Below are 26,689 nucleotides of genomic sequence, written 5' to 3'. Positions count from 1 at the left end.
ATACAATAAAAGTAAAGTAAAAAAAAACAGAATACACTAAAAAGAAAATCACGAATGTTGAAAAAAAAAAACTTTGATAGCGGAAGTGGAGATCAGTGAGTGTGTTACTTTTAAATTAGACACCAAAAAAACAACAACAATTTAACTGACCGACAAGGCGTTTATATAGCAGTTAGTCAGCATAAATTGACATGATAGATACTGATAATAATTATGTGTGAACACGTATGTTTTATATTCAGGGGGAAGAAAAAGTAAAGCTAAAAGAGGATGTCCCGTAAAGCGGAAGTCGAGCACTTCCCGTAGACGAGAGAACGCGCCAATACGATTTTCCGGTTTGCGGGAAGAGGGGCAGCAGCATGGCATCCGAAAGCAGCATGGCTAACGTTAACGGTCGGGAGAGCACGTCCCTGAACGGGGAGCCGGTCGTTAAGCGACCGCGGGAGGGTGTCCCGCAGGAGCACCCACTCAGGACTCCGAAGGAGCCGCAGAACAAAGTGACCGTCGTGCTCGGAGCGCAGTGGGGAGACGAAGGAAAAGGCAAAGTAGTGGACTTACTCGCCATGGATGCGGATATTGTGTGCAGGTGCCAGGTACCAAGCTACGCTGTCGATCTTTTGTCACCTTTTACCCTTAAACACACCACTTCTTACACTTTTCTTGGGCTTGTTGTGAATATAACGCGGGGCTATGGACAGCCTCGTCACCGTTTAGCTGCAGTTAAATATTCATGACCGACGTCAACAACCTTGGCTGACCTCCCCGGATGTAGAGCTGCTATGGCGCTAACGAGCACTACTACCTAAGTACTGTCGTTTGTAATCTAATGTGGTGCTTCGAAATCCATACAGTTTTACAGAGTTAGACAAATGACCGTGAACATGACATTATATAATGGAATGACGCACCTACGAATAAAAGTGCTATTGTTTACTTTGTTAAAGCCACACAGCGCCTACAGGAACAGGAGCTTTTAACCCTTTGTTCACACTGAACATGTTTTACCACAACACAACATTGTATCGGTCTTATGCTGTGAGCAGGTTATGGATGTTATGTTGTGTTCACAGGGAGGAAACAATGCAGGTCACACCGTGGTTGTGGATTCTGTGGAGTACGACTTCCATCTGCTGCCCAGTGGGGTGCTCAACAAGAAGGCCATCTCATTCATTGGTAAGGACGAGCCTTGAGTTTTGAAAGTCTCGCTGATGGTGAAGCGTGATGAAGATGCCATAACGCATTAATAATCACTTTTATCAGAGTGAACGTCATACGCAGACAGGCAGACAGTCTTATCAGTCTTATCAGTCCGTCTGTTTCACGCTGTTAAGGACATACCCAGATCCTGTGTTATTAAGGCTCGTCTAGATAATAAAAAGACCTCCTAGTCAGTGCAGTTTTACAGCCACAGGAATTAAACCATGTACAGTGTGCTGTTGTGCTTCATTCCTCATCTCTTTATTGTATGTTTTGTTTGGATGTCATGCTTTTAATAGCTTTTGTTTCCAGTAGGCTTACTGTAAAAACAGGAAACTGGGAGAGGGGTGCACTGAGATGTCATCCAAACAAAAGCTGAGGGAAAACACGAGCAGTTTGTTTCCCACACTGGAACACTTGATGCTAAAGTGTATAAGATGAGTTATACGAGGCTTGTTAAAAGTTCAGTTTCACCTTACAGGTAACGGAGTGGTGATACACCTGCCGGGACTGTTTGAGGAGGCCGAAAAGAATCTGCGTAAAGGCAAAGGTACAGTGTCACAGCATAAAGGATCATTTCAGGGTACATTTACCCCCCCCCCTCCCCCCCCAAAAAAATATATTTGTATTATTAAAATAAAACTGGGACGTATTGTAAAATGGCATTACATAATATTTAAAAAATAAATAAATAAGAGTGAGACGAACCCTTATATATCTTTGTTTTTGGATTTATTTTGGATTTGAAACTCTGAGATGGTGTTGTGTAATATTAAAAACAACATTGTACTAATTAACTTGCTTATTTCACAACCAGCTATGTTAGTTAGTAACATTTCTGGCTATAAAAACTGCTTCCCAGAGTGATTTTTTTTTTTTTTTTGTAACATTTGCCAGTTTTCAAAATTGCAGATACACAAGGAATGCCATCATTTAGATAATAAGCTGATATCTGTGATGGTATGAGTATCTCTCCCTATTTAATGCTGAATAAGATCAGCATTAAATTAGATTTCTCAGGAAAGGCCTTGGATGTTGAAGCAAGATGCTGCAAAAGCACATGCTGTATGTATTCCAGCAGCATGGCTTTCGTAGCAAGAGGCTGGGAGATAAAACTGGCCTTCCTAACAGATCTGAAAACATTTAGAGCTTATTGAAATTAGGAGGCTCCAAACTGGCTGACAGCGTTTCAGAAATAGTGCAGTGAACATGTGTGTTGAATGTCTTCTGACTGTATTGAAAGAGCGTTTGCACCACAACTATAAAACAAGAGTAAAACAGTTTCTCGACTAACTCCAGCTCCAGCAAATAGTCTTTTCCTTTGCATCTCTATGATGATTAAACTGGATAAAACTGAACAATGTTTGGAACCATAAATCTGTCATGACAGTCACAAATTTGGGTTTGTGTGCTATTACGATAAATACTCAGGTGTTCAAAAGGCTCAAGGAATGTGTGAAATCCTTCAAAACAGTTTGTCACACCAGACTGAGTCATTTTCACCCTTCCTTAATATTTGGAAATGCTCTAAGGCAAATGAGGAAGAACGGCTGTCCAAAATCCAGTCAAATTGTAAACAAGCATTGTTTCATTATATAAATCATCAGATATTTATTTTACAGGGACTGCAGTCTGCCCACTGCAGAGAAAGGGGAGAAGAGGTGTGCTGCAATATGAAGATGCATAAAAGTGCAGCAACATATATGCCAGTTCTTCTTTAGTTACACTGCAAGGAAGAACAAAAGAAATAAAAGAAAGAAAGAAATAGTGCAGTGGGTGTCCTCAGTTCACCAATACCCCTTTTCCACTAGTACCTTCTCAGCTCGACTCATTTTCCATTACAATTGAGTACCACTTAATGTGCGGGGAGTCGTTATAGCAACGTAATCGAGAGTCTCGTGATGTCATTTATATGTGACACGAATGCTACAACAAAGGAGCACGTGGAGGCGATGGTATACCTGCTGCTCAGTCTGTGGTTTTTTGTCACACTCTGTGATCACAGTGTTCTTCTGTGTAACCATTTCACTTGTTGTCAGGTTTCAAAAATGACAGTTTTGATTTTCATTAAGGAGACACTCTCATGACTCTGATGCCACTTACTAGCCAGTTGGTGGCGTGCAGCCTGATGTCACAATTTCGGATTGTCTCAGATTGCCTGGAAACTCCGGCCAAGCAGGTACTAAAAAAGTACCTGGCACCTAATGGAAAACCCTGAAAACAGATCGGACCCGAGTAGGTTCGAGTGGAAAAGGCCTATAAAGTTTACTGAGTGTTAAACGAAGATGTGAGACAGTAAAGTGGTAACCATGCTCTTGTCTCACCTCTCACTCTCAACATTTAACATCTCACTAGTTCAGTGGTTTTATGCTTTTCATGAAGCAAATGTTTATTAGTCTGTGCGTGTGTGTGCGCACGCATCAATAATAATGCAGAAGAAGAGAAAAAAGATGCTTCCTGCAGTAAAAACATTGCACCACGTGAATCGTTGTTTCCTGTGCAGGATTACAAGGATGGGAGGAAAGATTAAAGATTTCAGATCGCGCCCACATCGGTGAGTAAGAGTTTCTCCTCTAAGTTTTGAGTAACACACGTGTTCTTATTGACAGTCCCGTTTGTCCTCCTGTAGTGTTCAACTTCCATCAAGCTGTTGATGGAATCCAGGAGCAGCAGAGGCAGCAGCAAGAAGGGAAAAAGTAAATCAAATATTTTATGACTGTTAATAATAGCATGCAGTATAACAGCATTAAAGACTGGGGATGACTTTGTGTTTAGTGTGCACTTCCTAATAGACTTTGTTGTGTTTATTCGTGCTCCAGTTTAGGGACCACTAAGAAGGGCATCGGTCCTGCATACTCCTCGAAAGCTGCCCGGAACGGTCTGCGAGTCTGTGACCTCGTCTCAGATTTCAAAGTTTTTGAGGAGAAGTAAGCGCTTTGTTTTTTTTCTCTACCTCATGTTGCACAGTCTTATCACCTCACCATAACGTGGCCGCCGACAGGAACGCTGTTTAAGTGACTTTGAATCATAGATTGGTCAGATGGCAAGTTTAGGCATACATTTTAAGGATTTAAAAAAAAATGGAACATCACACAGACAAAACATGAGGTGTTATAACACATTAGTCCAGTTATTGTCAGTTTATGCAATCTCCTACCAGCAGGTGGCAGCACCCATCTATGGAAAACAGCTGAAAAAGCTTTTATGGAAACCTTATGTAACGTAGTCGTTCTCTCCTGTGTGTCAGGTTAAAACTCTAATGAGTGGAAGCACAGCTGCATAAAGACAGGCTCCACATAAACATGCATTAACGTGTCTAACTAATAATCTGTCCTGCTCGTCATGGTTTGCAGGTTTCGCATGCTGGCGGAACATTTTCGCACCATGTACCCAAACCTTAATGTCGACATCGACAGCGAACTGCAACAGTTGAAGGTGAGATCTGCTTATCACATAGAGGGTATTTCATGGTATTATATGACTCAGGTTGGGCCTACATCACAAGAGGAAAAATCACAGGTGTAAAGGTTAATGATGGCTGAATTTCATTTAGCTGCCTGTGTTACTGGGAGTTCTTATATTCATTGTATTCATAGCAGGAAAAACACGGGTGATGTTAACAGTGGTAAGGCTAAGATAGTGGACCTATACCTGTAGTCTGACTATCTTAGCATGTACCGTGCCTGAGTCCCGTCCAGTTTGTTTGATTAGTGTGATAGCTGCACAACATCTTTGTGCATGGCTGTGAGCAGAGTAGCCCCACTCCTCTGCTGTTTAAACCTTTTGTTGTGAGGGTCAACTTATTCAAAGAAAATCAGCTTACAGAGACCGTCTGACCCGACCTCTGTAAACTTTCATCTATCCACAGTTCAGTTTTTTGTTGGCATGCTGTGGCCAGTTTCGATCAGGGAGGGGATGTCAGGGTTTCAGCCATGTTTGCTGGACTTTCATGTATCTGAGAAAAATGATTTCTAATGACAGCACTATAAACGGATTATTTACTTAGTAGTATAGGTAAGTCTTATAGATTTTCATCAAGTAATATTTTTGTGTGTGTTCTCAGGAATACACAGAGAGACTGCGTCCTCTGGTAACTGACGGGGTGTACTTCATGCACAGAGCTCTTACTGGACCCAGTAAGAAAATCCTGGTGGAGGGAGCCAACGCTGCTCTCCTGGATATTGACTTTGGTGAGCATCTACAGGTTTTTAAATATTTGAGTTGAGATGATGGACGTGTTGTGTTTTGTTTGTTTTTTTTGCTTCCTCACATTAACAGGTGTTTTTCTGTTCAGGCACGTATCCTTTCGTGACATCTTCTAACTGCACCGTTGGAGGCGTATGCACTGGACTCGGGGTGCCTCCGTCCTATGTTGGCCGAGTGTATGGCGTTGTCAAAGCTTACACCACCCGTGTGGGTGTTGGTGCGTTTCCAACAGAACAGGATAACGTGAGTAAAAAGACACAAATTGGTTTTTTTGTGCTTTAAAAAAAATCCTAGTTACTTCCTGCAGTTTCTACTGTGTGTCCAATATGGACTGTAACATCATCAGTTGCTCAGCCTCTGTGGTCAGCTGCCAACCTGATGTTACAGACGCATGATTGTGGCCAAACTTACGTCAATTCAGATTGCCCAGATTACAGCAAATCCCCGGTACTGTAGAGAGCATGACAGTGGAGTGTGCATGCAGGTGTTACTAGAGATGAATATATGCTTATCTGACTTTCTGTACAAAATAAAGTTATTAGAGCAGGCAGTATTGGTGTGATTGCCTCTTGAAATCAAGGAATATGCTTCCCATTTATTTATTGTTTTTTTCCCCTCTTTAAACTGACTTTGTGTGTCTCTTTCTTGCTCCGCAGGAGACCGGGAATCTGTTACAGAGTAGAGGCAGAGAGTTCGGTGTGACCACGGGCAGAAGGCGGCGTTGTGGTTGGCTGGACCTGATTTTGGTCAGATATGCCCACATGGTCAATGGCTTCTCTGCGTAAGGAACATTCAAACGATTTCAGAATATTTCCCTCGCTGGCTGATGTAATTACTGGCATCGTTGCTATGTTTAGAAGCAAGTTTCACCATGTGCTCTTTGTGTTGTGATCAAAGCTGAACACAAATTCTTTCTGCAGAATTGCTCTGACGAAGCTGGACATTTTGGACACGCTGCCTGAGATTAAAGTGGCTGTGGCATATAAGGTTAATGGACAACCTCTGCCAAGTTTTCCAGGTAGGATGTTCCCAGGTTTTCTAGATCTGTAGAAAAATGGTATAAATGCAACGGTTCGAAAGAACAGTTTGAGCCCAGTTTAGAGCTTAAAGTCAGGATTTAGTGTTTCTGTGACTCAGTAACTTCTGAAACAAGTGTCACAACAATGTGAAAAGATGTGAGGATGTACACATTCTTCAGAATAGTGCTATCCTTATACATTTGAGTTTAACAGTTGATCGTGTGACATTTTGAAGTCTTTGATTGTTTATGGCTGGTCAGTTATCCAGACCCCTCCACCCAGACAATCACAAACACAACTGTGCTCCATAAAAGGAAGTTGAGATTGATTCCTGACTTCACACAGGATTTGAACAATGCTCTCTGAGGTGGCTGCTCTCTGCTTACATCCACCGTGCCTGTATCTCACATCTCACTTGTTATTCACCTGATCTGCTGCTGTGGCCCTTAGCAGGCTACATTTGCACATTTCCTACTCAGACCACTTAAACAACAATATGCTGAAAAGTTATTATAGATTTTTCTTTTCTTCTTCTTCTTTTTGTTAGAGATGCCTAGAAACATGTTGCCTACTCCAGCTTTATTGACAGAAATATAATTACTGAAAAGAATCTGGTTTCATGTGAATGGGGGGGGGGGTCTTTATTTCACATGGGTCAGCTTTTTTTTTTTCCCAGCAGGAAGTGCAACATCCTGAGTTTGTCAAAATCTGTTCAGACGCAGCTTTATCGTCTTCATCTCTCTGTTTGTACTGCCAAATAGAAGAAGTTGAATCATTAAGTTAATGAATCAGAAGGGTCTCCTCTGTTTAAAATGGCACCAGAGCTGCACAAAAACAGCACGTTATCATTTCTTTTTGCTCAGTGGGTTTTTGTGGGCCGGTGCGCTGGATTTCCCAGGACCGATTTTTCTCTGAACGATGCTTCTTTTGCAGCAAACATGGACGTTTTGACACAAGTGAAAGTGGAATACGAAACGTTGCCCGGCTGGTGCTGCAGCACGGAGACGGCTCGGAGTTTCGAGGAGCTTCCGGTGCAGGCTCAAAATTATATTCGGTTCATCGAGGACTTCCTGCAAGTGCCAGGTTTGTAAAGAGATACTTTAGTTTAATGGGGATGGAAACTGCAGCCAACGTCTTTGTTCGCTTTGCCAAAACCTGCCAATCGAATTTTGGTCCCTGCGTCTTCTCATTTCAGTGAAGTGGGTCGGAGTCGGCAAGTCCAGGGAGAGCATCATCAAACTGTTTTGATCTCTCCGTCTTCTGCTTCCCCCGCCTCCTCCCTGCAGTCCTCGACACCAGCTCAGATGATACCTTGAGGTTTTCATAGGTTTACCAGAAGAGTTTAAAATGCACACTCTACCCGGTAGGAATACATTACCAGCAAAGGTACCTGTGAAGCCTTTTAGTTGCTGCTTGTCCAACACATCCACGGTAATTCTTCAGATATAATTTATGCATTCCACCGATTCTACGTATTAATGAGGGTCTTGATTTTTAAAAAGCTTGTACAAAAAAGTCAATTATTCTTGAAGCCATTCCTCAGTATATTTTTAACATTGGAGGCTAATTTAGCTCATTTGACATCTGTTCACCATGCAGTTATTTTTTTACCTGTAGAGCCACTGATGAACAGGTGTGGAAGCCGTTTGTATTTAAAAGGTTATTTTCCGACTTTGTTATTAGAGGGTGAGCCATGTTGTGGTTGTGAACTTTTCTATTGAGCAATTTTAGATCACTTTACAAGACCAGACATGAATCAATCTCATTAAGTTTGTAACATGCGCTCTATGGGGATTGTTGGAATGGACGTATTGCTTTGAAACAATTGTTAATAAAAGAAAAAAAAAGCATAAATTGACACTAAGCAACTTTAGTTGAAGACATTTTCACATCCACACACAGATTTGCTACGTTAGTTGATCATTTTATGTATTTGGTCCATCTTGTATGATGCTTACTCAACTTGCTATTAAATAAAAGTCAACAAAAGGAAACCCTGATATTTAGAGTCTTCTTCTTTTCTAATGCAGTGAATTGTTTTCTGGAAGCATGTTTTATTCCAAAAAACCTGCTCTGTACAGATCTCAGTATTCCTGATGGTTTTAGCAGACTGAGAGACGAAAGGAGGCTCAGTCTTTCAGCAGCTTCATGCATTTTTCAGTCGGCTGTCACCCTGAAATATTTTTTCTCTCAATCTTTCTTGGTTTGCACCCTCTTTAAGTTGACTTCCTCTAGAGTTTAAAAGCTTTTCAGAACGTGGACGTATTAGATTAGAGTGTAAAGTGGATTCTTTTGCCAATCGATAAGAGGTGTAACTGTACTGGGGCTTCCCAGATATTCAGACTTTCTAATGGGTTAAAGGCCCTGAACAGGCACACAGGTGTTCTCTGCTGCTCATTGGACATCTCAGGATGATGATGGGGTGTTTGTTGGTGGGAAATTAAATGATTAAAGTGTGTAAACTTAATATCTTGTATCAAAACTAGTAAGACGGATGGGGAGATGCAACAACCCACAATTGATTTTGCCATTAAGAGCAGCTTAACTTTAAATACTGAATCACCAGGTTTCTGATGTTTGTGTTTATTTATTTTTTTTCAAGTCTTGTTGTTGTAACTTTAAACTTTACAATTACAAAATATTTCCTTTTTTCCTTTTGGTTGGGTTTACTGCTGAACCATCGGGCCGTGCCCCGCCCAACCCTAAAGGTGCCTCCACACAAGAAGTGAAATTTCTTGTTGAAAACACTGTGGACATTGAAGGCTCTGGTTGCCTACATAATCCTCTAACCAATGAACTACCAGGTCATATGTCAGTGGGATTCTGTTCTCTCATTGGTCGTCATTTCAGTGACGACCAACAGTAATCTCAACTATTTTTTTGTTTTCTTTTTAAATAGCTAAATGTCATTTCCTTTCTATGGCCTCTGGTCACCATGGCACTGTGTGGATGCAGCTATAAGAGAAACCCACCATATAATGTTACCTACCAGTCCAGTGCCAGGGTGTGGTGTTAGACTCAGTCTGCATGTCAGCTGCATTGCATAGCATTGCCTATATCTCCATATGGCACCACAAAATTATCTGGTTCAAAGTTGGACACACTGCTCGCACTGTGGTCCATGCCTTTGGGAGGGGCAAAAATAAATTCACTAAATCACCCCAATTTTTCCTACCGAACACCACAAAATAGTTTTGAATTCAGTGTAGTCTTGTGCTCTTATTGGCTCAACAATTTAATTATAAATTTATGCAGTTAATTATGAATTTGTTGGAGTGATTGTTTCAGATTTCACTGCTTTGTTTTCTATTATACTTAAACCCATAACAATATGTTAAATACTTAACTTCACAAGCTGGCAACGGATGAATTCCTGAACCACAGTTTACAATCGGTACATAAAAGTACACGAAGACTTGATTTCTTGATGCTGCTATAAAAAATGAAAAACATCAGTCTGTTGCTGATGTTTGTCCTACTTCTGCGCGTTGGAAGTGCATCTTCCCTTAAATTACTAAAATTGCAAACGTCTGCTAATCAGTCAATTTCCAGTCTAAGAAGTCCCTGCATCATCAAAAATGCCAGAAAGTGAGCTTGCAGTAGATGCAAGGAGGCTTAATTGAAAATAAAGTGCTCATAATAGCAGCGTAGTCCTCCTCCTTTCTGCCCCCTTCCCCTCCCTCTCTTTTGTTTACCACCACCTTCCTTTTACATGTAATTGGGAGCACATTTTACATCAGGTCAGTCAGTTTGAGCGTTTGTTGCCTCCAATGTTTGTGCCTGGTTCCTGCTTCCACTTCTCCCGCTGGATGGACCTTTAATGAATTCACCTTCAGATTACCAGATCACACATATAACTGAAAGGACACTTATAAGCACTGGTCAGCGAGAAGTAAGTAACTTATTCGCATGATGACTTTAACTATGAGAAATAACATGAATTGTTATGAATTTTTGATTCCTGCGTAACTTCTCAGAGGAGTATATTTTGGGAGTGCTTTTTCCGTCACTCCCTAAAGTTAAAAAAAAGCTTTTCCAGGTATGATTTATGCAGGAGGTACATTTTAGGGGAGCAACTCCTGATTTTCGCAGAACTCTGTTTACCACTGAATTCTGCATCTGCATTTCTTTCCCCTTTCCTGTAAACCCACTTCTTACTCCGTGCTGTCATGATTTATGCAGTTGGAGTAATAAGACACCTGTTTCACTGCAGTTGGACTGTGTTCAGATTTTGAAAGAACGAGACAGCAACTCTCACGCAGATTGAATTGAGGAGCTAAACGCATTTAACAGTTTATTTGGCGAGTGCGCGTAATAAATCCAGTGCTGTTGCTCAGCACGTACAGATCGAGTACAAAGTATCTGCAGGAAAAGATGGAGACAGACTTGTCAAGCTTATCTCACTTAGCATAAACTCCTTAGACAAATGCATCTGAATACATAACATAATGCACTTGTCTAAGGAATTGCTATCATGCTGTAATATATACTCACATCCTTTTGTCGCTTAAACTGATAACCCAGCTGGACTAAGGTGTTACTTAGTGTGCTTTTAGTAATCACTGATTAACATTGATTCATATATTACACCGAACTTTATTATCAGTAACGTGTACATCGTACAAAACTAGCAAAAAGGTGGTGCACAGTGTAAAATGTAAATGAATCCAGGAACTTTTCTTTTAAAAATTGCACATTAAAGATACTCTAAAATGTTGCCTTGCAATTTATTTTGTTTAATATTTTCTGAATAGTGTTTGTTTAAGTTACAGTTCATCCTCTGGGTTGGTTTGCTCGTTAGGCATAGGTATTATTATAGATGTAATAACATGTAATAACAATTTTTTACCAAATAAACAAAAACTAATGATACATTCTTTTACATTTTTATTTTATTTCAGTTTTCCAAGTATTTGAAAATCATTTGAATTTAAAAGTTTTCAAAAGTCTGGTTTTTATTGTTATATCTGTGAGCTAAGATATTTTTTTTACATCTAGTTGTAGTTTTTAGTTTAGTTTTAGGCAACTGTAATATCATTGGAATTAGGTTTTTCTGCATCTACTGCACTGTTTAAGAGCCATAATTGCGTGCATTTGCATACATGGCAGGAGTAACCTGCACATCTGTGAAGGCACCAGATTCTCTGTGTGTTTGGCAAAAATCTAAAGCCATTCCCATTAAGTTGCGGTAAAGTGACAGACCTGAATGAACCGATTATCCTTTGACGTTTAAAAGTTTCACATTTTCACACGTAGTGCTATAATGACCTTATAAATTCAGAATAACATGCCACCATGTTGATACTCATAATTCTGACTGGGGTTTTTGGTTCTAACACCGAGAAATCCTGGATGTGTCAAATGTTTTTTGCAGTGCATCCCTCAGTTGTTTGCTGTGAATCACACAGTGTAAATAAGCGAGTAAATAAAGCAATTTAAATAAGACAAACACCAGTCACAGAGTTCTTTGAAGAAGTATTAATAAAATCAGCCCACACCAAAAGGAGAAATGGACAGGCATTTCACTCAGCTGTTCTTTTATTGATTTAAACAAACTAACTAAAAGCAGGTTCGCTAAAGAATAGTTGGCATGAAACAGCAGTACACACAATCGCCACTGACCACCACGGCAGTTGGCTTAGGTGGTCAGTCCCAATATTCTCAATCCCAAAATGTTTTTTCGCCACCACCACCCCACCCTCAGCTCTTCAAATCTTTTTCCCTAATTCAGCTTTAGCGCACAGCAGCACAGTGATCTGTTGTCTGGTTGGATCTTCAGCATCGTTCAACTGTCCTGAAGTTTGGCTTTTTGCACCTGTAGCTGTCGGGGACTTCAGCAGACTATCAGCATGGCTACCGTGGTGAATTGGCAATTTTTGCCAGGGCAGTATCTCAACCTGTGTAGGATCAGCTGAATTATTATTTCAAAGGAACCCTCAGCCTAACCCTGGAAAATGGAGGTGGAAAGATCGCAGTGAATCTGTCCCTAAATTTCTTATGATAACGTACTTTAGACTTCTGGTTAAAATGAATTAGAAGTGTAGGATTATAGATGTGTTGGATTAATTGTTGAGTGGTAATCTTAACTGCCCAACCGGTGAAAACAATCTTCATGTCCTCCTGTGTGGAAAAACAGCAAAACCGTTCATCAGATTTAGTGTTAGATGATTAAATAAGGTTCTGGTCACTTTGACACTTTTATCCAGATGAGAGCGATCGTTTCCAGGATGGCAGTGCCTCCAAGCGTTAGGTAAGAGTGGTCACTGAGTTATTTACAGAGCATGAAATGGTCTGTTAACAAATCTCAACCTACTTTAACACTTATGGGACATTTTTTAAAAATAATTAACATCCAGTTAAACAGTTCTCCCCACCGACTTCATTAAGACGCCAAAAAAAGGAATATCTTTTGAATGAACGGTGATAAATTTCTCCAGCACAATTTCAAATAATCCTTCTCAAAACACACTGAAGCTGTTCTGATAGCTCAGCGCTTCATTAAGACACTTTATGCTGTCATGTAATTTTCTGGACATTTTCCACATTTCAAAGCGGTGTCAACATCAAAACTATTAGTTGAAATATAGTTTTTTAAAAATACATAAAACTGCTTAGACTGCATAAAGATCACGTTAAAACAAAAATGTTTAAGGTATTTGATTCTTCAAATACCTGTTCACTCTTTTTACAACAGATTGTTACTTCACGTGGTTTCCCACACACCCTGAGCACAAGTTGGCTGCTTTTCCTGCAATCTGTGGCCCAACCCATCCCTAACCATGTCATTTGGGATTGCCAGCTCTCCAGCACTCTGCTTCTTGGTAAAATAGCTCTTCCAGAAACTCAAGTTGTGCACTGTCGAAGAATAATGTTCCCACAAAGCAATTTTTTTCTACAAACTTTGTGGGATGTTACATTCAGGAAATTGCTTTCAATGGCCTTGAGTTCTGAATAAATCAAGTGTCTTTAGCAAAGCGTCATGGGAGCCCATTTTGATCTTAAGTGGGCCTGAACATTGAAACTTTCTTTTCTTTCAGTGTAATCAAGTTTAACTACGCATTTAATCCTTCAGATATCTTAATGTAAGACAAATAAGTGCAATGGTATGTCTCAGTTTTTCCACATAAAGAAATTCTGCTTGACTCAATGAAAGAAATCTGTCATCATGACTCTCTGAGCTTAAATTGTAAGCAATACATCTGTAGTTCTGGTTGGTATAGTGTGGTAATGCCCAGGGGAGTGGTCTTTATCAGTATCAGTATCAGTAGCAATGGCTGTAAAACCTGTAAAAATACAGTAAAACGTCCAAAATAAATGCCCTCCTTAATGTTTTCCTAAGAATGGGCCAGTGGCCCAGACTGGAGTCTTTCCGGGTCGATTCTGATGAACGCACAAGACTTAATTGACATTAAGTGACATGTTGAAGTGAGCAAAAATGTGCTTGTTTAGCATGCAGTTAATACACATGTGGACCTTACAAAAAACTCCAGCTAATGGAAAACTGTTCCAGGGTAAGGCACTGTGAAGATTTATTTATTGTTTTTGTGTTTCCATGGGTGCTTTTTGTGTCTTGATATCTTCAGTATTGTTCTGTAAAAAAATTACAAAAACATAAAGGAAATAAAGTCGAATGAGTAGATCTCTCCAAGCCTTTGATGAGTACTCTCTAAATCTGGGAAGATGGCAAAGTGAAAAGCTGAAACAGAGGCAAACAAAACTTTCTGCAGATGTATTCAAATTTAAACTGAACCTATTATGCTTTGCTGGAACTTTCTGTCATTAATAATAATAATAATAATAATAATAATAATATTTCAGAGACAGAAGCTCATAATGAACATGCTCAGTTTTTCAAACTACAAGGTGCAAGTAAGCACTCCAACATTTTTTTTCCCATCTCTATGCATATGATGTCAGTGAGAATGGTTATCATCCCTAATATAGTCATCTTAGCCACACCTATCTGCCACTTAAGCCTTCTGTTTCCAAGGGGCAGCCAATCAGAAGAAAGTTAGCCACTGTCCAAACTGGCAAGCTGAGGAGCTACACCAAGGCCCGGTATTAGTAAATCATCCAAAGCTACTCTTTCAGATACCAAGAATAAAAGTATAGAGCTGGAAATGAGTGTAATAAATCACCCATAACACCCATCTTCCTGATTTGGGGCGATGTATAATATAACTCCAGGACTCGTAAATCTGCAACAGCAATGTGTTGAGCTGAATGTTACTCTGGATGTCTGAAAGTTCACTTAGTTTTCTTAGAAAGAAACCGTATCCCCAACCCTGTAAACACACACACAGAGGGAACAGCAGCAATTCTTGCTTGTGAGGAAGACAGGTTATTGAGGGTTGGGTGAAGGGTGGCTGAGCTGGCTTCCCGCTGCAGAGTTTGCAGAGTAACACCAATCAGATGGCAATAAATCTTAAACATTGATCCCACAGAGATACAGAGGTAGCTTTGCAAAACGTGGGATTTCAGCAGAGGTTCTTCTGTAACATGCTCATGCACAGGAGAAACGTTAAAATGACAAAATAAAGCAAACGATCCAAACTGCATCATGTGCATGCGGCACGTCTGAAATCTTTAAAAAAGACACTGAACAAGCTGAGTCTAGCTTCACCACCATCTCCGCCTTCTCTCTCTCTCTCTCTCTCTCCCTGTCTCACTTCAGTTCACTCCCTCACTATCTATATAAAGTCAGTTTGACTGAGTATCTTCTGCTGCGTGTGCACTCAGCACCAGCCATCATTCTCACACACACTCACTCTCACACACACAAACTCCCAGTATGCAGCTGCTCGAACTCCTGAAACGCTTTGCATGAGGTGGCCGTTTCTCTGGAATCTTATGATCCTACATATTGAGGTAAGCACACAGGGGCCGGTCAGTACCATGAATCTTATGGACCCAGAGGGACTCTAAGTGGTAATAAAATGGTATCACTGTGGATGGATAAAGCTTAGCTGCTGCAGAAGCACTGCTGGGACTTAATGTACAGGATAGAACAACTTCCTTCTGTCAGCTGGTCCATAATCAGTCTGTGCTGTAGTCTTATATATGTTTACGTTGAATAACTGCTTTGCTGTGATCAGTGTTTAGATGTTCTTTGGAGTAGTGTAGATAAGTATGTTCTTTAAAGAACTACAGTTACACGGTTACTCACATGCGCCTTTGGATATTTGTTCTATTTTACTGACTGTTTTACAAATCTATGAGATTGTATATACAAACCAAATATTTAAGGTAATTTTATGCTGTTAAAGGATGTGCTTCATAAATACTCCTGATTGGAATGCATTTAATTCAGTAAATGGACTGCCCCCTTGTGTAGTCCTAGCAGCTGTAAAAGTCTTCGGAGCCCAAGTGCTTTTTGCAGTCATAGTGTGACAATTTATTGCTCTAATTTTGGATCCAATCCAGCGGACCTGCTGACTACAGCACCACAGTCAACGAACTTCAGAGGATGAGAGCTTCTTTTGTTTTCCTTTTCTGGCTTACAGACCAGTAATGCAAAATGAATAGCAAGTGGCAGACTTATCAAATCCCAGTGAAAATACTACCTTCTTAAATAATTTCCTAAACTTCCCAGAAAGTGTCTGACATATCTGTTGGTTTTTTAGTTCCACCGCTGTTCCACACCAGCACTGTAACTTTTGATCAACATCACCTAAAGGGAATAAACCAAATCATAATTCTCTAACTTTCCATCCAGTGCTGGAAACCCCCCCTTTTTTGGGGGTCATCACTAACTAAAGGCTTCTGTTATACATATGTGTACAGATGATGTATGAAACAACAACAACTGCACTGCCACACCTCAGGGCTTTGTTTCTTTGTCATTGATCCTTGGCGCTGACAGCTATTTTTTTTTAAAGGAAGTGAGCCCTTTGCTCCTCTTTACTCATTTGAAACTAACTGCTGAATTACACATAAAAATCTGTCTGTGGTCCCGTGTAGTGTCCCCTCCTTCAGAGTGTGAGGGGGACGGGCTCCCCAGTGGTTACGGCTCTAGGGACTCCATCCTCAGAGCCAGCACAGAGAGGGACTGGAAAAGACGAAAACGGGGGCAACTAGGGCGGCTTAACAGGTGAGCACCACTGTTATGATCGCATCTGTTTTAGCTATTCATGACATGGATCGCTTATCTTTTATAGATACTCATGCAACATCTGTTCAGTTAAAGGCAGGTCACAGAGCAGGCTTTATGTGCTGGATGTTGCATTCAATGTGTGTCAGCAGAGTGGTGATGACTGAGTCCATTTAATGCCTGCTGTGGACCTAATAGTCTGGCTGCTGCAGGCGTGTGGGCAGCCTGGGCTGCTGTCAGGCTCCGTAGTCAGTGTGTAACCAGTCTACTTGTGTGGTTGCTGATATTTCAGCTGCAGCAACTCCAGCGCTGAGGCTGGCAGAGAGAAGCAGCAGCCAACGTTTGGACTGAGTGGAGGTGCAGCCATGCGCTGCTCCACCCTGCTCGCCATCTTGACGGGGGTTCTTCTTTACTTGGTGCTGGGAGCTGTGGTGTTCCGTGCCCTGGAGGCTCCGCAGGAGGAGGGCGTGCACATGAAGCTGCAGGACACACGCCGGGACTTCCTGCTGAACTTCTCCTGTGTCGACTCAGACAAGCTGGAGGTTCTTATAGAGGTACAGAGAGGAGCCATTCACTATCTGGCTTTTATTTCGAAAATGTAAAAATTGTTTCTGTTTCTCTTTTACAATCTCCATCAGGTACAGCGTCATATTGATTGCTATGATACAATACTAAACAATAAGACACGAAACGATACGATACGATACTACATGACACAATATTACCTGATATGATACTGCAACTAACTAAATCGAACAGCATACAGCAAACTTTGAGTTACTGAAACTACACATTTTGCATTCAAAAAGTGACTCTAGCTTTGCCCAGCTGCTGCTTTCTGTTAATCATATATTAACAAACTCCAAACAAGTGTCACGATGACCTCTGATGCCGACTGCCTCTCTAGCTAAAAATACACTTTTGCTGAGTGCGTGACACATACCTGCTTCATGTTTTATACGCACTGGCTGAGTTTGTGGATCCTTAGGATGATCGTTCAGATGTGTAACGTGTTCAGTGGAGCTTTGCTGGTGACACAGTGCAGCGGCACAGCACGACGACTATGAGCCAGATAACAGGTGTGGTCAGAGCAGCTATGCAAGGTTCCTTTCATGAGTGTAACTGCGTGACAGCTGATCCACAGATGGGTCGAGCGTTGGCAACCTAGCTGTGATCCTGAGACGCTTGTCCTCACTCTAGAATGAACATTGTAAATTACTGTTTACGCTTGCAAAGCGATCTACGCATGAACTCGGCGACATTTGGGAAAAGGTTAAAGGGATCAAAGGACACTGAAGCACGCAAGCAGGTTTTGTTGTATTTTGTGTTTATTTAGAGGAAGCACATGAGCGATTAGGTGTCTTTTTTTTTTAATATCCAAATGAATAGGTGAGCACAGTAAGAAGTCCAAGCTGAAACACTTTCTTGTTTCTCTACTTGTAAAAAGAGCATTTGACAATTTGCTTGATTAAAATCATGTAGATACTAATATATTGTGCTTTTAAAAAAATGCACTCATAATATGCAGCCAGTGATGTGATGATAGCTCCTGTTTGGTTCCATCAGAAAAAGAAAGAAAGATTGGGATGGTTTGGGTGAACTTTGCACCTCAGTGCACTTATAGAAGTGGGGACACAATGCACTTAATGTCGGCTTACACGAAAACTGCTATTGAGCCACTGTGGATCATGTGTCACCGAACTGATGTTACATTCAGATGTTTCATCTTCTAGTTGCAGTTTCCTCCTCAAGCATCTGTCACATAGCACACCATACTTTATCAAAGATCATGCTATATTTTCTACCAGCAGATATTGATGTGGTTGATCATGTGACATTTATTTTATTGAAGAATTTATTAAACAAAAGTATCATTGCCTTGATGTAGGCATGTTGTGTAATTGTCTAATGTTATTTTTGGACACTGAAAGAATTTTCCGGAGGTCTTCAATTCAGGCAAAATTTGTGCAGCTACTTTCTGATTCGTCACTGTAAATGTTTATCTGAAAACCTTAGGGAGCTCTTCAGATCTTGGCAAGATGACACCACCGTACCAGATAGAGCAGCAGACTCGAGATGTCAGATTTAAATAAGAGCTTCAGCTGTCCCTCCGTATAGACGTTCTTATCACTGCCAACCCCAGATTCTAAATTTATGGATTTGAAAGGCTAATAAATAATGAGGTGTGCTTGGTGAACTTTCTCCACGTGACTTTTTTTCACATGGTCTGGCTATCAGTGCAGGGTCTCCTTTTGTATATCAGTATAAGCTGAGCTTAGATAAGCGAAATTACAACTTTTACGGCTGCCAGTTTGTACGCTGAAATTAAATAAATATAAGAATATAGATAAATATTAAATCTTTCAAGCAATTCATGAAGTCAGTGTGACAACATCCCCTGGCTCAATTTCCTTCTTTATAAAGTTTTGCTGGCTATTATTGACAAATGATTGTCAATAATAAGCAGATTAATTAATACTTCTATATCACATACATTTGATAGCATGTAAAGTATGAACACCATTGTGTTTTCATAGTTGCCGTTTGCATGTATGTTGTGTATTTCACTACATCTGTGAGGGAATTGTGTCATGAAAACCTGAACCTCTCACTTATGGTTAGCATTCCCAGGACGTTTCTTGAACACAGTTACTAAGGATTATATTTCTGGCTCCAAATCATCCCTTTCTGCGGTGCACAGAGTACACAGGCTGAGACTGAGGTGCGCATGACTAACCTCATAATTTGCCTCTCGCTTTTAATGTAACTTGAGGAGTAAAAGTAACCTAATTATCGTATGCTAAACCCTCTGGACACAAAACCTCACTGCAGTGTCTTCCTGTATCCACTAGAATGCAGGTAAATTCATGCAAAGTCAGAGCTCACTGATACCCGAACAGTTACAGCACATATCTTGTAATTACAGTGTCACTGATTTGATTCCTACTTCAAACCTACTCTTTTAGTCAGTTGTCACTGCACAAATAGAATTTGAAAGGGTGAGAAGTTCAGTCAGTTTCTGCTAATCTGTTGGGACAGACGTACTTGGCAGTAGACATTTCTACAATCTTCAATCTAAACTTTTAATTGATTGGTTTTAATGATTTCTGCAGAGGCCAAGTTAATTCATAACCTCATCATGCTTAGGTTTATGTTCCGATAATTTAATCAGGGAATTTGATTCTGTGCTGTAAGCGGTTCGATATGCCCGGGACAGAATGGAGCCGTCACAGCTGCTCATCGCTGCTAACTTCCTGCTTTTGATCATGACAGTGCATTTTGTACCCCGTAGCAGGGATGGGTTCATTCATTCGTGTGTTTGTTAATGCCTCTTTTCCAGTGAAACATTAATTATTGGAGTGTTTCATCAACTAAGTACTAACCTTCCCCCCACTGTCCCTTCCCAGGAGGTGGTGGAGGCCACTGGAGCAGGTGTGGATCCCATAGGCAACGCTACATTTGTCAGCAAATGGGATCTGGCCAGTGCCTTTTTTTTCTCAGGAACCATTATCACAACAATCGGTTGGTGTCCAGCTAAAAGTCCTTGTTCATTAAATTTAATTGCATGATGGGACTCATTAATTACATCTGAAGTCTTTAAACAACTGCTCTTCTACCTCTGATCCCACATGTGCAGGTTTTGGAAACATTTCTCCCAAAACAGAAGGAGGGCAGCTGTTCTGCATCTTCTATGCCCTGGTGGGAATCCCAATGTTTGGTATCCTGCTCGCTGGAGTGGGAGACCATCTGGGTACTGGGCTGAGGAAAACTGTGGCCAAGATAGAGAAGCTCTTCCTGGTCAGAGCTTCAAAAAATATTTAAAATGTCTTCTTTACTGCCACTGTAAACATACTTATCCATAGATTTTATAAATAATAGATGGATCTAACATTTGGGTCTGAAGAGTGAAGCCAATGCCTTACATCATCTAAAGCCTACACCTGTATTTGAAAAGAAGAAATTGGTCTCAATTGCATAGAAGCGTTTGGTTCCCTTCATCCAAAACATTTATGGCCTCAGTTGATGGTATCAAGTCTTCTCAGACATAACAAGATTTTTATTTTGTATATTTGGGGTCCAATCAGTGTCAGAAATGTGATAAAATAGGATAAGATTCAGAGTCGGCATAGCTTGGCAGGCTGGTTTCTCAGTCAGACCCAAACCTCGTTCATGACGTCTGGTTTCAAAACGCTAAAGAGGAGATGGCGAAAAGACTGAACTCAAGGCTTAAAAAATGACTTCACAAAGAAATGAGTGACATCACGTCACCACGTCCATCTTTTATATACAGGCTATATATTCATGGAACTAATTGGTTATCCTTTTCTGACAGAAATGGCGAGTTAGTCCCACCATCGTGCGTGTGATCTCAGCTGTCCTGTCCATCCTATTGGGTTGCGTGCTCTTTGTTGCGCTGCCAATCTTCATTTTTCAAGAGGTGGAGGAGTGGACCCTGCTGGAATCAGCCTACTTCGTGGTTATCACCTTGACCACAGTGGGGTTTGGAGACTATGTTGCAGGTATATAATCAACCACCCACGCTGGTTTGCAGTGGTGCACACAGAATAGGAAAGTGGAAATGGAAAAAGGCCATCTGTCTCAGTATTATTTTAGTTCAAGCGGTGGCCCTTTATCATTCTAGCCAGTTACAAGAAATGGCTTTGGTCTCTGTTGATAGTTCCATTCTTTATAAGAGCTTGAAGGGAGGTGATCCCCACCACCCCCTCACCCCCACCCAATTCATGTGTTTTGATACTGTCAAAGTTTTTAAATGGCTCCTTCTGCTTGTTCTGACATATTTGATTATTATAAAACTTTATTACTGATAAGCTGACATTTGAAACTTTGATGCTTTTATAGGCGGACTTTATTTCAGTACCGGATAATCAGCTGTGCTATTTATTCGAGAGCAGTTCGTCGTGTAAATTGCGCAATAATATGTAACTAAGGCTTTCGACAGCTGGAGGAACAAAACACCAAAAAATACAGCATGAGAGAGGCGGCAGTAGGGATAGGCTCCAGCCCCCTCCATGACCCTAAACTAGATAAGTGGGTGGGTGGATCTGGTGTCAGGTTTTTCTTCAGACAGTCAGTGCTCACCCTTACTTTATGCAGAGAGGACAGGTTTATTTCACCCCTGAGGTCACATCAGACCACCAGTATCTCCCCAATAATTAGTCTGCAGGATTTTTTTGTGCTTGTTTTTGTTTTTATTTTTATTAAGATGAGATCCTTTCCACTCTCCACACCCTGTGCACCACCACGGATGCCCATAGCCTGCCACTAGTGTACATCCTGCTTTATTAGGCTCTATAAAAGTAATGCAGCTGAAACACAATCATAGCTTCCAGATCAGTATAGCTTATATCATTTACTTTTTCATACTTTTCTTTTTCGTTGAAGGTATTGATCTGTTGATAAGTAGGAGCTATGACTTAATTAGTCATCCATAAATATAGCTGTCAGTCGTGGTGCATTAAGTTCACTTAGCGCGGACAATGTCATAAATTATTTATGATGATTTTCTTCACAGATGAATTATTGATTATCTAGTCTGCTATCTTAACAGTTTATTTACTCCATGGAAATGGATGGCTTCATGGGCGGATGTGTGAATGCGCTGGCCCCTTTTTACCTCCTGCTTCTGTATAATGTGTCTTTGTGTCAAAGGGGATTCAGGAAAGGAAGGCAGCGACCACTGGTACAAACCCTTGGTGTGGTTCTGGATCTTGTTGGGGCTTGCATACTTTGCATCTATCCTCACAATGATTGGTAACTGGCTCCGGGTTCTTTCAAAGAAGACCAGGGCTGAGGTACTCCTGTTCTTTTATGCCTGTTTTATCACCTGCTGTCTCCACTACTTCCTCTCCATCACCTCTGCTTTCATCCTTTTCCTTTCAGATGGAGGAGTTGCGAGCCCACGCCACTGACTGGACTCAGAACATCCAAAATATGTCGGTGGACTTTCGCATGCCAGGAAAAATCGATGACCCCTTTAAACGGCGTAGGAGAAAGCGCCGCCACGGCCCTCGAAGCCATGGTCACAGTGTATCAGCTAACGGGGTGCCTGAGGGGCAAGAAGAGCAGCGTGAGAGTCAGGAAGAGTCTGGGTCATATTCGTCTTCATCATCGTCCTCCTCTAATGAGTCAGGGTCTGGATCGGAGACGGATTCTCAGGCCACTCAGACGGAGCGAGTCCCAGAAGAAAAGCCTGCAAAACCCAAACAGGAGGAGGCTCCTCCTGACCCCCACCTGTCCCAGCCTCTGGACTACTTTGGTGAAAACCTTGCATTTATTGACGAGTCCTCGGATACTCAGAGCGGCAAACTACATTTGGATCCCCTGCTAAATCCAACAAAGCCCAATCCCCGTCAGCCAAAAAGGAGACGCCACAGAAGGCCAGTTCCTCAGAGGAACCACAAAAACAACAGCCCCAACAGCACTAACAAGAAGGAACCCAATAGAAACCCCAGATCCGTTCCAGATTTGCCACCCAAGCCTTGTGAATGATAGCAAATGTATTGAATCTCGTTTGACAGAGGAGTTTTAATTGTAGAATATATAGTGCCTGCATACAGACATTCAAGATAAAAACAAGATGTCGAAGCCTTAGCCACGTGTGGTTTTGCATTTAATGTTCTTAGCATGTGAGTGTTTATGCCTCCCTTAAAGGTGATGAAGAGATTTTCATGCCAGTGTTCCCTTTACTTGCTGAGGAGTTACTGCTCTCTAGTGGGCCAGGACTGAAGTGCAGTACGACTCTGTGAACAATCTTTATAGTAGTCACGATAAACTTTATACACCAGTGTGCTGAAGAGAGGCTTCTCTGATCTGTGACAGTAACTACTGAATCCCTCCAACAAATAAACAGGTACTTGAGATCCTCTTGTACATTTTTGGTATGTATTGAAATCTTTTTTAAATCCTGTAAACTGCATTATATTTAGATTTTCATGGCCAAATGCATTGAATTCTATTGCACTACATACATCTGCCTAATAAAGTTGTTTTTAATAAAACAAGAAATGAAATGAGCATTTTATTACCAATAGGCCAATATAGTAATTATGTTATTTTTAAAAAAAAATTCATTTTAACTGTGGGCCCACTATAATAAAACCCCAAATCTCTATAGTAGATAGTGACAAACAGAGGCTTTTCTGTCATTAGTTTGTTTATCTCTTACTTAATTCCTTTTTGTAGTAGGAATGGCAAGGAGGGGTGGAGTATTTACCAACAGGAAAAGGTGCAACACATGGAAATAAATTTAAAAGTTCAATTTTCTTTCTTCTTCACATTTTTCAAAGATTTCCAGCATCATCCCCCATCTCTCACACTTCTGTTCATTCCTGTTTCTGAATTTAAATCCATTGAGCTACTTTGACCGTTCTGTGTAGAATTTGTATGGGGGACATACATGTTAGGTTAACTGTTGATGCTGTGGGTGTGAATGCTTGTGTGTCTCCTCGTGTTAGCTCTATGATGAACTAGTGACCTGTCCAGGGTGTACCTTACCTTTTGCCCTATGACAGGTAGGCTCCAGCCCCCCTGCAAACCTAAACTGGATAAGCAGCTAAGAAACTGGATGAATGGGTTCATTTCAGTTCATTCTCCCTGGAAACGCAGGGAGTATGTAAACAGTTCAGTTTGTTTGTCTGGTTGTTTGCCTGTTTGTTAGCAGTCTAGTGTCCACAGTTTACCAGATATCATTTCCAATTTCTGTGTGATGGTAGATACAGGAAACAGCTCAAGGTGATTTCATTTTGGTGAAAATTCAGTCAATGTGAAATTCAGTAAAAGCTTTATAATACCCACGATTTTTACGGATGGTCTTCAACCTTCTTCACAATATACAAGGCCTTGTATGAGGGACACGAGTAACTAGGCTGGCTAAGCATTTGACCTTGACCTTCATGGTTGGCGCCCAAGGTCATAGTTGACCTTGAAATAAAGTAATTCAATAAACATATTAAGTAATATATCATATAAAAGGACATAGAGATTACTTTACAAAACACTTTTTATTTATTCATCATTCATCATTATTTATTTATGACATCACAATGACGCAAGAACGGGCTAATGTATATGTTTGGTAATCGAGGACCAATGGTTTAAAAAAAAACACTGGTAAAATGAAGATGCTTTTAAAAATCACTTTCTAATTTGAGGGGATGATTTGAGAATACTTTATTCTTCCTCAACTGAACAGATGCTTAGTTTAGAGTCAAGAATAATCACATTTGAAGTAAAAGTTTATATTTAGCGTGCAGCCATATTGGCAGAAAACATGGCATATAGCTACAAACAGCAATAAGAAGAAAAAGTATCACTCTAAGCACGATAAAGTAACTCGAGCATTGACTTTAATGCATTCTATAGGCCTGGTTAGGCTGGCGGAGACAAAAGCAGGCATACGCTGTCAGACTTGCATATCACACATAATGCAGTGTATAAATAGCATTATAGCATGGACCTTTGAGTTGTCAGTCTATCCTTTTAAGAATGTGCTGTGTAGCTGCTCATTTGACTCGTGTAAATGATAGTCTGTTTGAAATTCTAGCTTGTTTCAACCTGAAAATGGCACCAAGGACAAACACAGTGCAGCAGTACAGTGTGACTGCTGCTCTTTTGTTCTATGTATCCTTTTTTTTAAAGGAAAGCCGGTGTACCTTAATGTTACAAAATATCAGATACACAAAAGTTGAGACTGCCACTAATGTAGATACACACCCCTCCTCCTCCTCAGCTTGTTTCTCTCTAAACACGGCCAGCAGGTGGCGCAAACCTTCAATGTCAAAGATGCAACTGTACTTCACACATCTAATCTGTAACTGAAAACTGAAATTTATCCCTCTGTGTGCGCTTGTTTGTGACCACCTAGATGCCACACTTGCAGCCTGCAGTCATGTCTGCGTGGTGAGTAAGCAGAGCGCAGAAAACAACGGAGTGGTCGACCGGCCTCTGGAAATCTGACACTTTCCCCGCAGGATGTCTAAAAAGAAAAGGCACTGTTCTGGCATTGCAATCAGGAAGTCAGGAGACAGCGATGATGTGCAGTGGCAGTGGGTGACCTTTAACTGGAGGACACTTGCTCAGCTGCTATAACGTCATCAGCACCGCTGCTGCAGTTTCCCCGAGCTGCCACCAGGGGTCGAGTGGTGGCCACATGGGTGGGCTAAAGCACTACTGGCCTGGAATTAAAGAATAATTCCACTCTAAATTAAAATCGAAATAAATAAATATTTTATAGGATTGTAAATATGTAAGCTTTTCTGTATTCAGGTTTAAAAAAAAAGAAGAGACAGACTGCAGTGTAGTGTCAGTTAGAGACATATCCCCAAAGCTGCCCCATAACGAGGACACACTGAAGCTCTAGTCACGGTCCGATACAGGTCATTTCAAACAAAACTGACAGAGTTAGTCAGCACTCACATGACCATCCTGAACATATAATCTAATCAGCCTTCTCTGATCTCACCCCACATTTGCGCACATTGACCTTGCTATTCATAACCACTACAACATGGCATGTGCACAGCAGAGCAGCATAAAACATCTGTGAAGAGAATGTTCCCCCTGTGCTCTCTTGCATTTTTTGGTGATGGCTGAATCTGTATGACCAGCTTTTCTTTTCTTTTCTTTTTAAGTTTTAAGGTGGATCTAAGTGCACTAAATGAGTTCAGCCCCACTCTGGAATAAGCCTGCTACAGCCTGTAGTCTAATAATAAGCGTCTGTAGTATAGGTGGAGACTGTTTTCAGTCAGTCGTGCTGGCTATGACTCACTAATGCAGTGCCCAGTGCCTTTTGTGGATACAGAAAGAAAAAAAAGAGCTTCTTGTTAGAATTTATGTAGCCTATCAGCTGACACCTGTCTCAGGTCATGACCCCCTATGAGGAGCACCCGCAGGGACCCCATCTGGCATTCACTGTGTTTTTTTCTATTTCTTTTTTAGGTTTCTGATCCCCGCACATCCACACTCAATGCGCAGTCACGTGTTTAGACCTATATTATTACGCTAAACACAATCGTACAAACCGCTTTAAACAGATTTGTGCGCAAATCTAACGAACATAGCATGACGGGTTTCGCCTCCAACCGGATAATGCAGAGTCTGCAGCAGTGTGATGCAGTCCCGCAGAAGAATTGCAGTCTCTGCAGCACAGGCTGAATGA

The 26,689-nt window shown here is 41.0% G+C and overlaps 2 protein-coding genes across 3 annotated transcripts; both read left to right on the top strand.

Moving 5' to 3' along the window:
* Window positions 1-294: 294 nt before the first annotated feature.
* adssl (adenylosuccinate synthase, like) lies at window positions 295-8,416 on the top strand. Its single transcript, XM_005931937.2, has 13 exons — window positions 295-593; window positions 1,071-1,173; window positions 1,679-1,747; window positions 3,701-3,751; window positions 3,827-3,893; window positions 4,017-4,124; window positions 4,551-4,632; window positions 5,261-5,387; window positions 5,492-5,646; window positions 6,060-6,184; window positions 6,324-6,421; window positions 7,356-7,505; window positions 7,618-8,416. The coding sequence occupies exons 1-13, from the start codon at window positions 360-362 to the stop codon at window positions 7,668-7,670; spliced, it is 1,422 nt and encodes a 473-aa protein (XP_005931999.1). The 5' UTR covers window positions 295-359; the 3' UTR covers window positions 7,671-8,416.
* Window positions 8,417-14,632: 6,216 nt separating this feature from the next.
* On the top strand, window positions 14,633-23,527 carry LOC102294680 (potassium channel subfamily K member 4). 2 transcript variants are annotated; one of them, XM_005931939.2, is made up of 8 exons: window positions 14,633-15,290; window positions 16,383-16,512; window positions 16,805-17,066; window positions 19,920-20,034; window positions 20,150-20,310; window positions 20,846-21,032; window positions 22,183-22,325; window positions 22,414-23,527. In XM_005931939.2, the coding sequence occupies exons 3-8, from the start codon at window positions 16,878-16,880 to the stop codon at window positions 23,020-23,022; spliced, it is 1,404 nt and encodes a 467-aa protein (XP_005932001.1). In that variant the 5' UTR covers window positions 14,633-15,290; window positions 16,383-16,512; window positions 16,805-16,877; the 3' UTR covers window positions 23,023-23,527. The 2 variants fall into 2 exon arrangements, with proteins under 2 accessions (XP_005932001.1, XP_042080761.1); XM_042224827.1 differs by having other exon boundaries at window positions 16,383-17,066.
* The last annotated feature ends 3,162 nt before the right edge of the window (window positions 23,528-26,689 follow it).

The sequence above is a fragment of the Haplochromis burtoni genome, unplaced genomic scaffold (assembly GCF_018398535.1).
Source record: "Haplochromis burtoni strain Fernald_Lab_line unplaced genomic scaffold, NCSU_Asbu1 Contig_152, whole genome shotgun sequence".
Lineage (NCBI taxonomy): Eukaryota > Metazoa > Chordata > Actinopteri > Cichliformes > Cichlidae > Haplochromis > Haplochromis burtoni.
The sequence above is the reverse complement of the archived record's forward strand: the minus strand, read 5'-3'. Positions and strand labels throughout refer to the sequence as shown.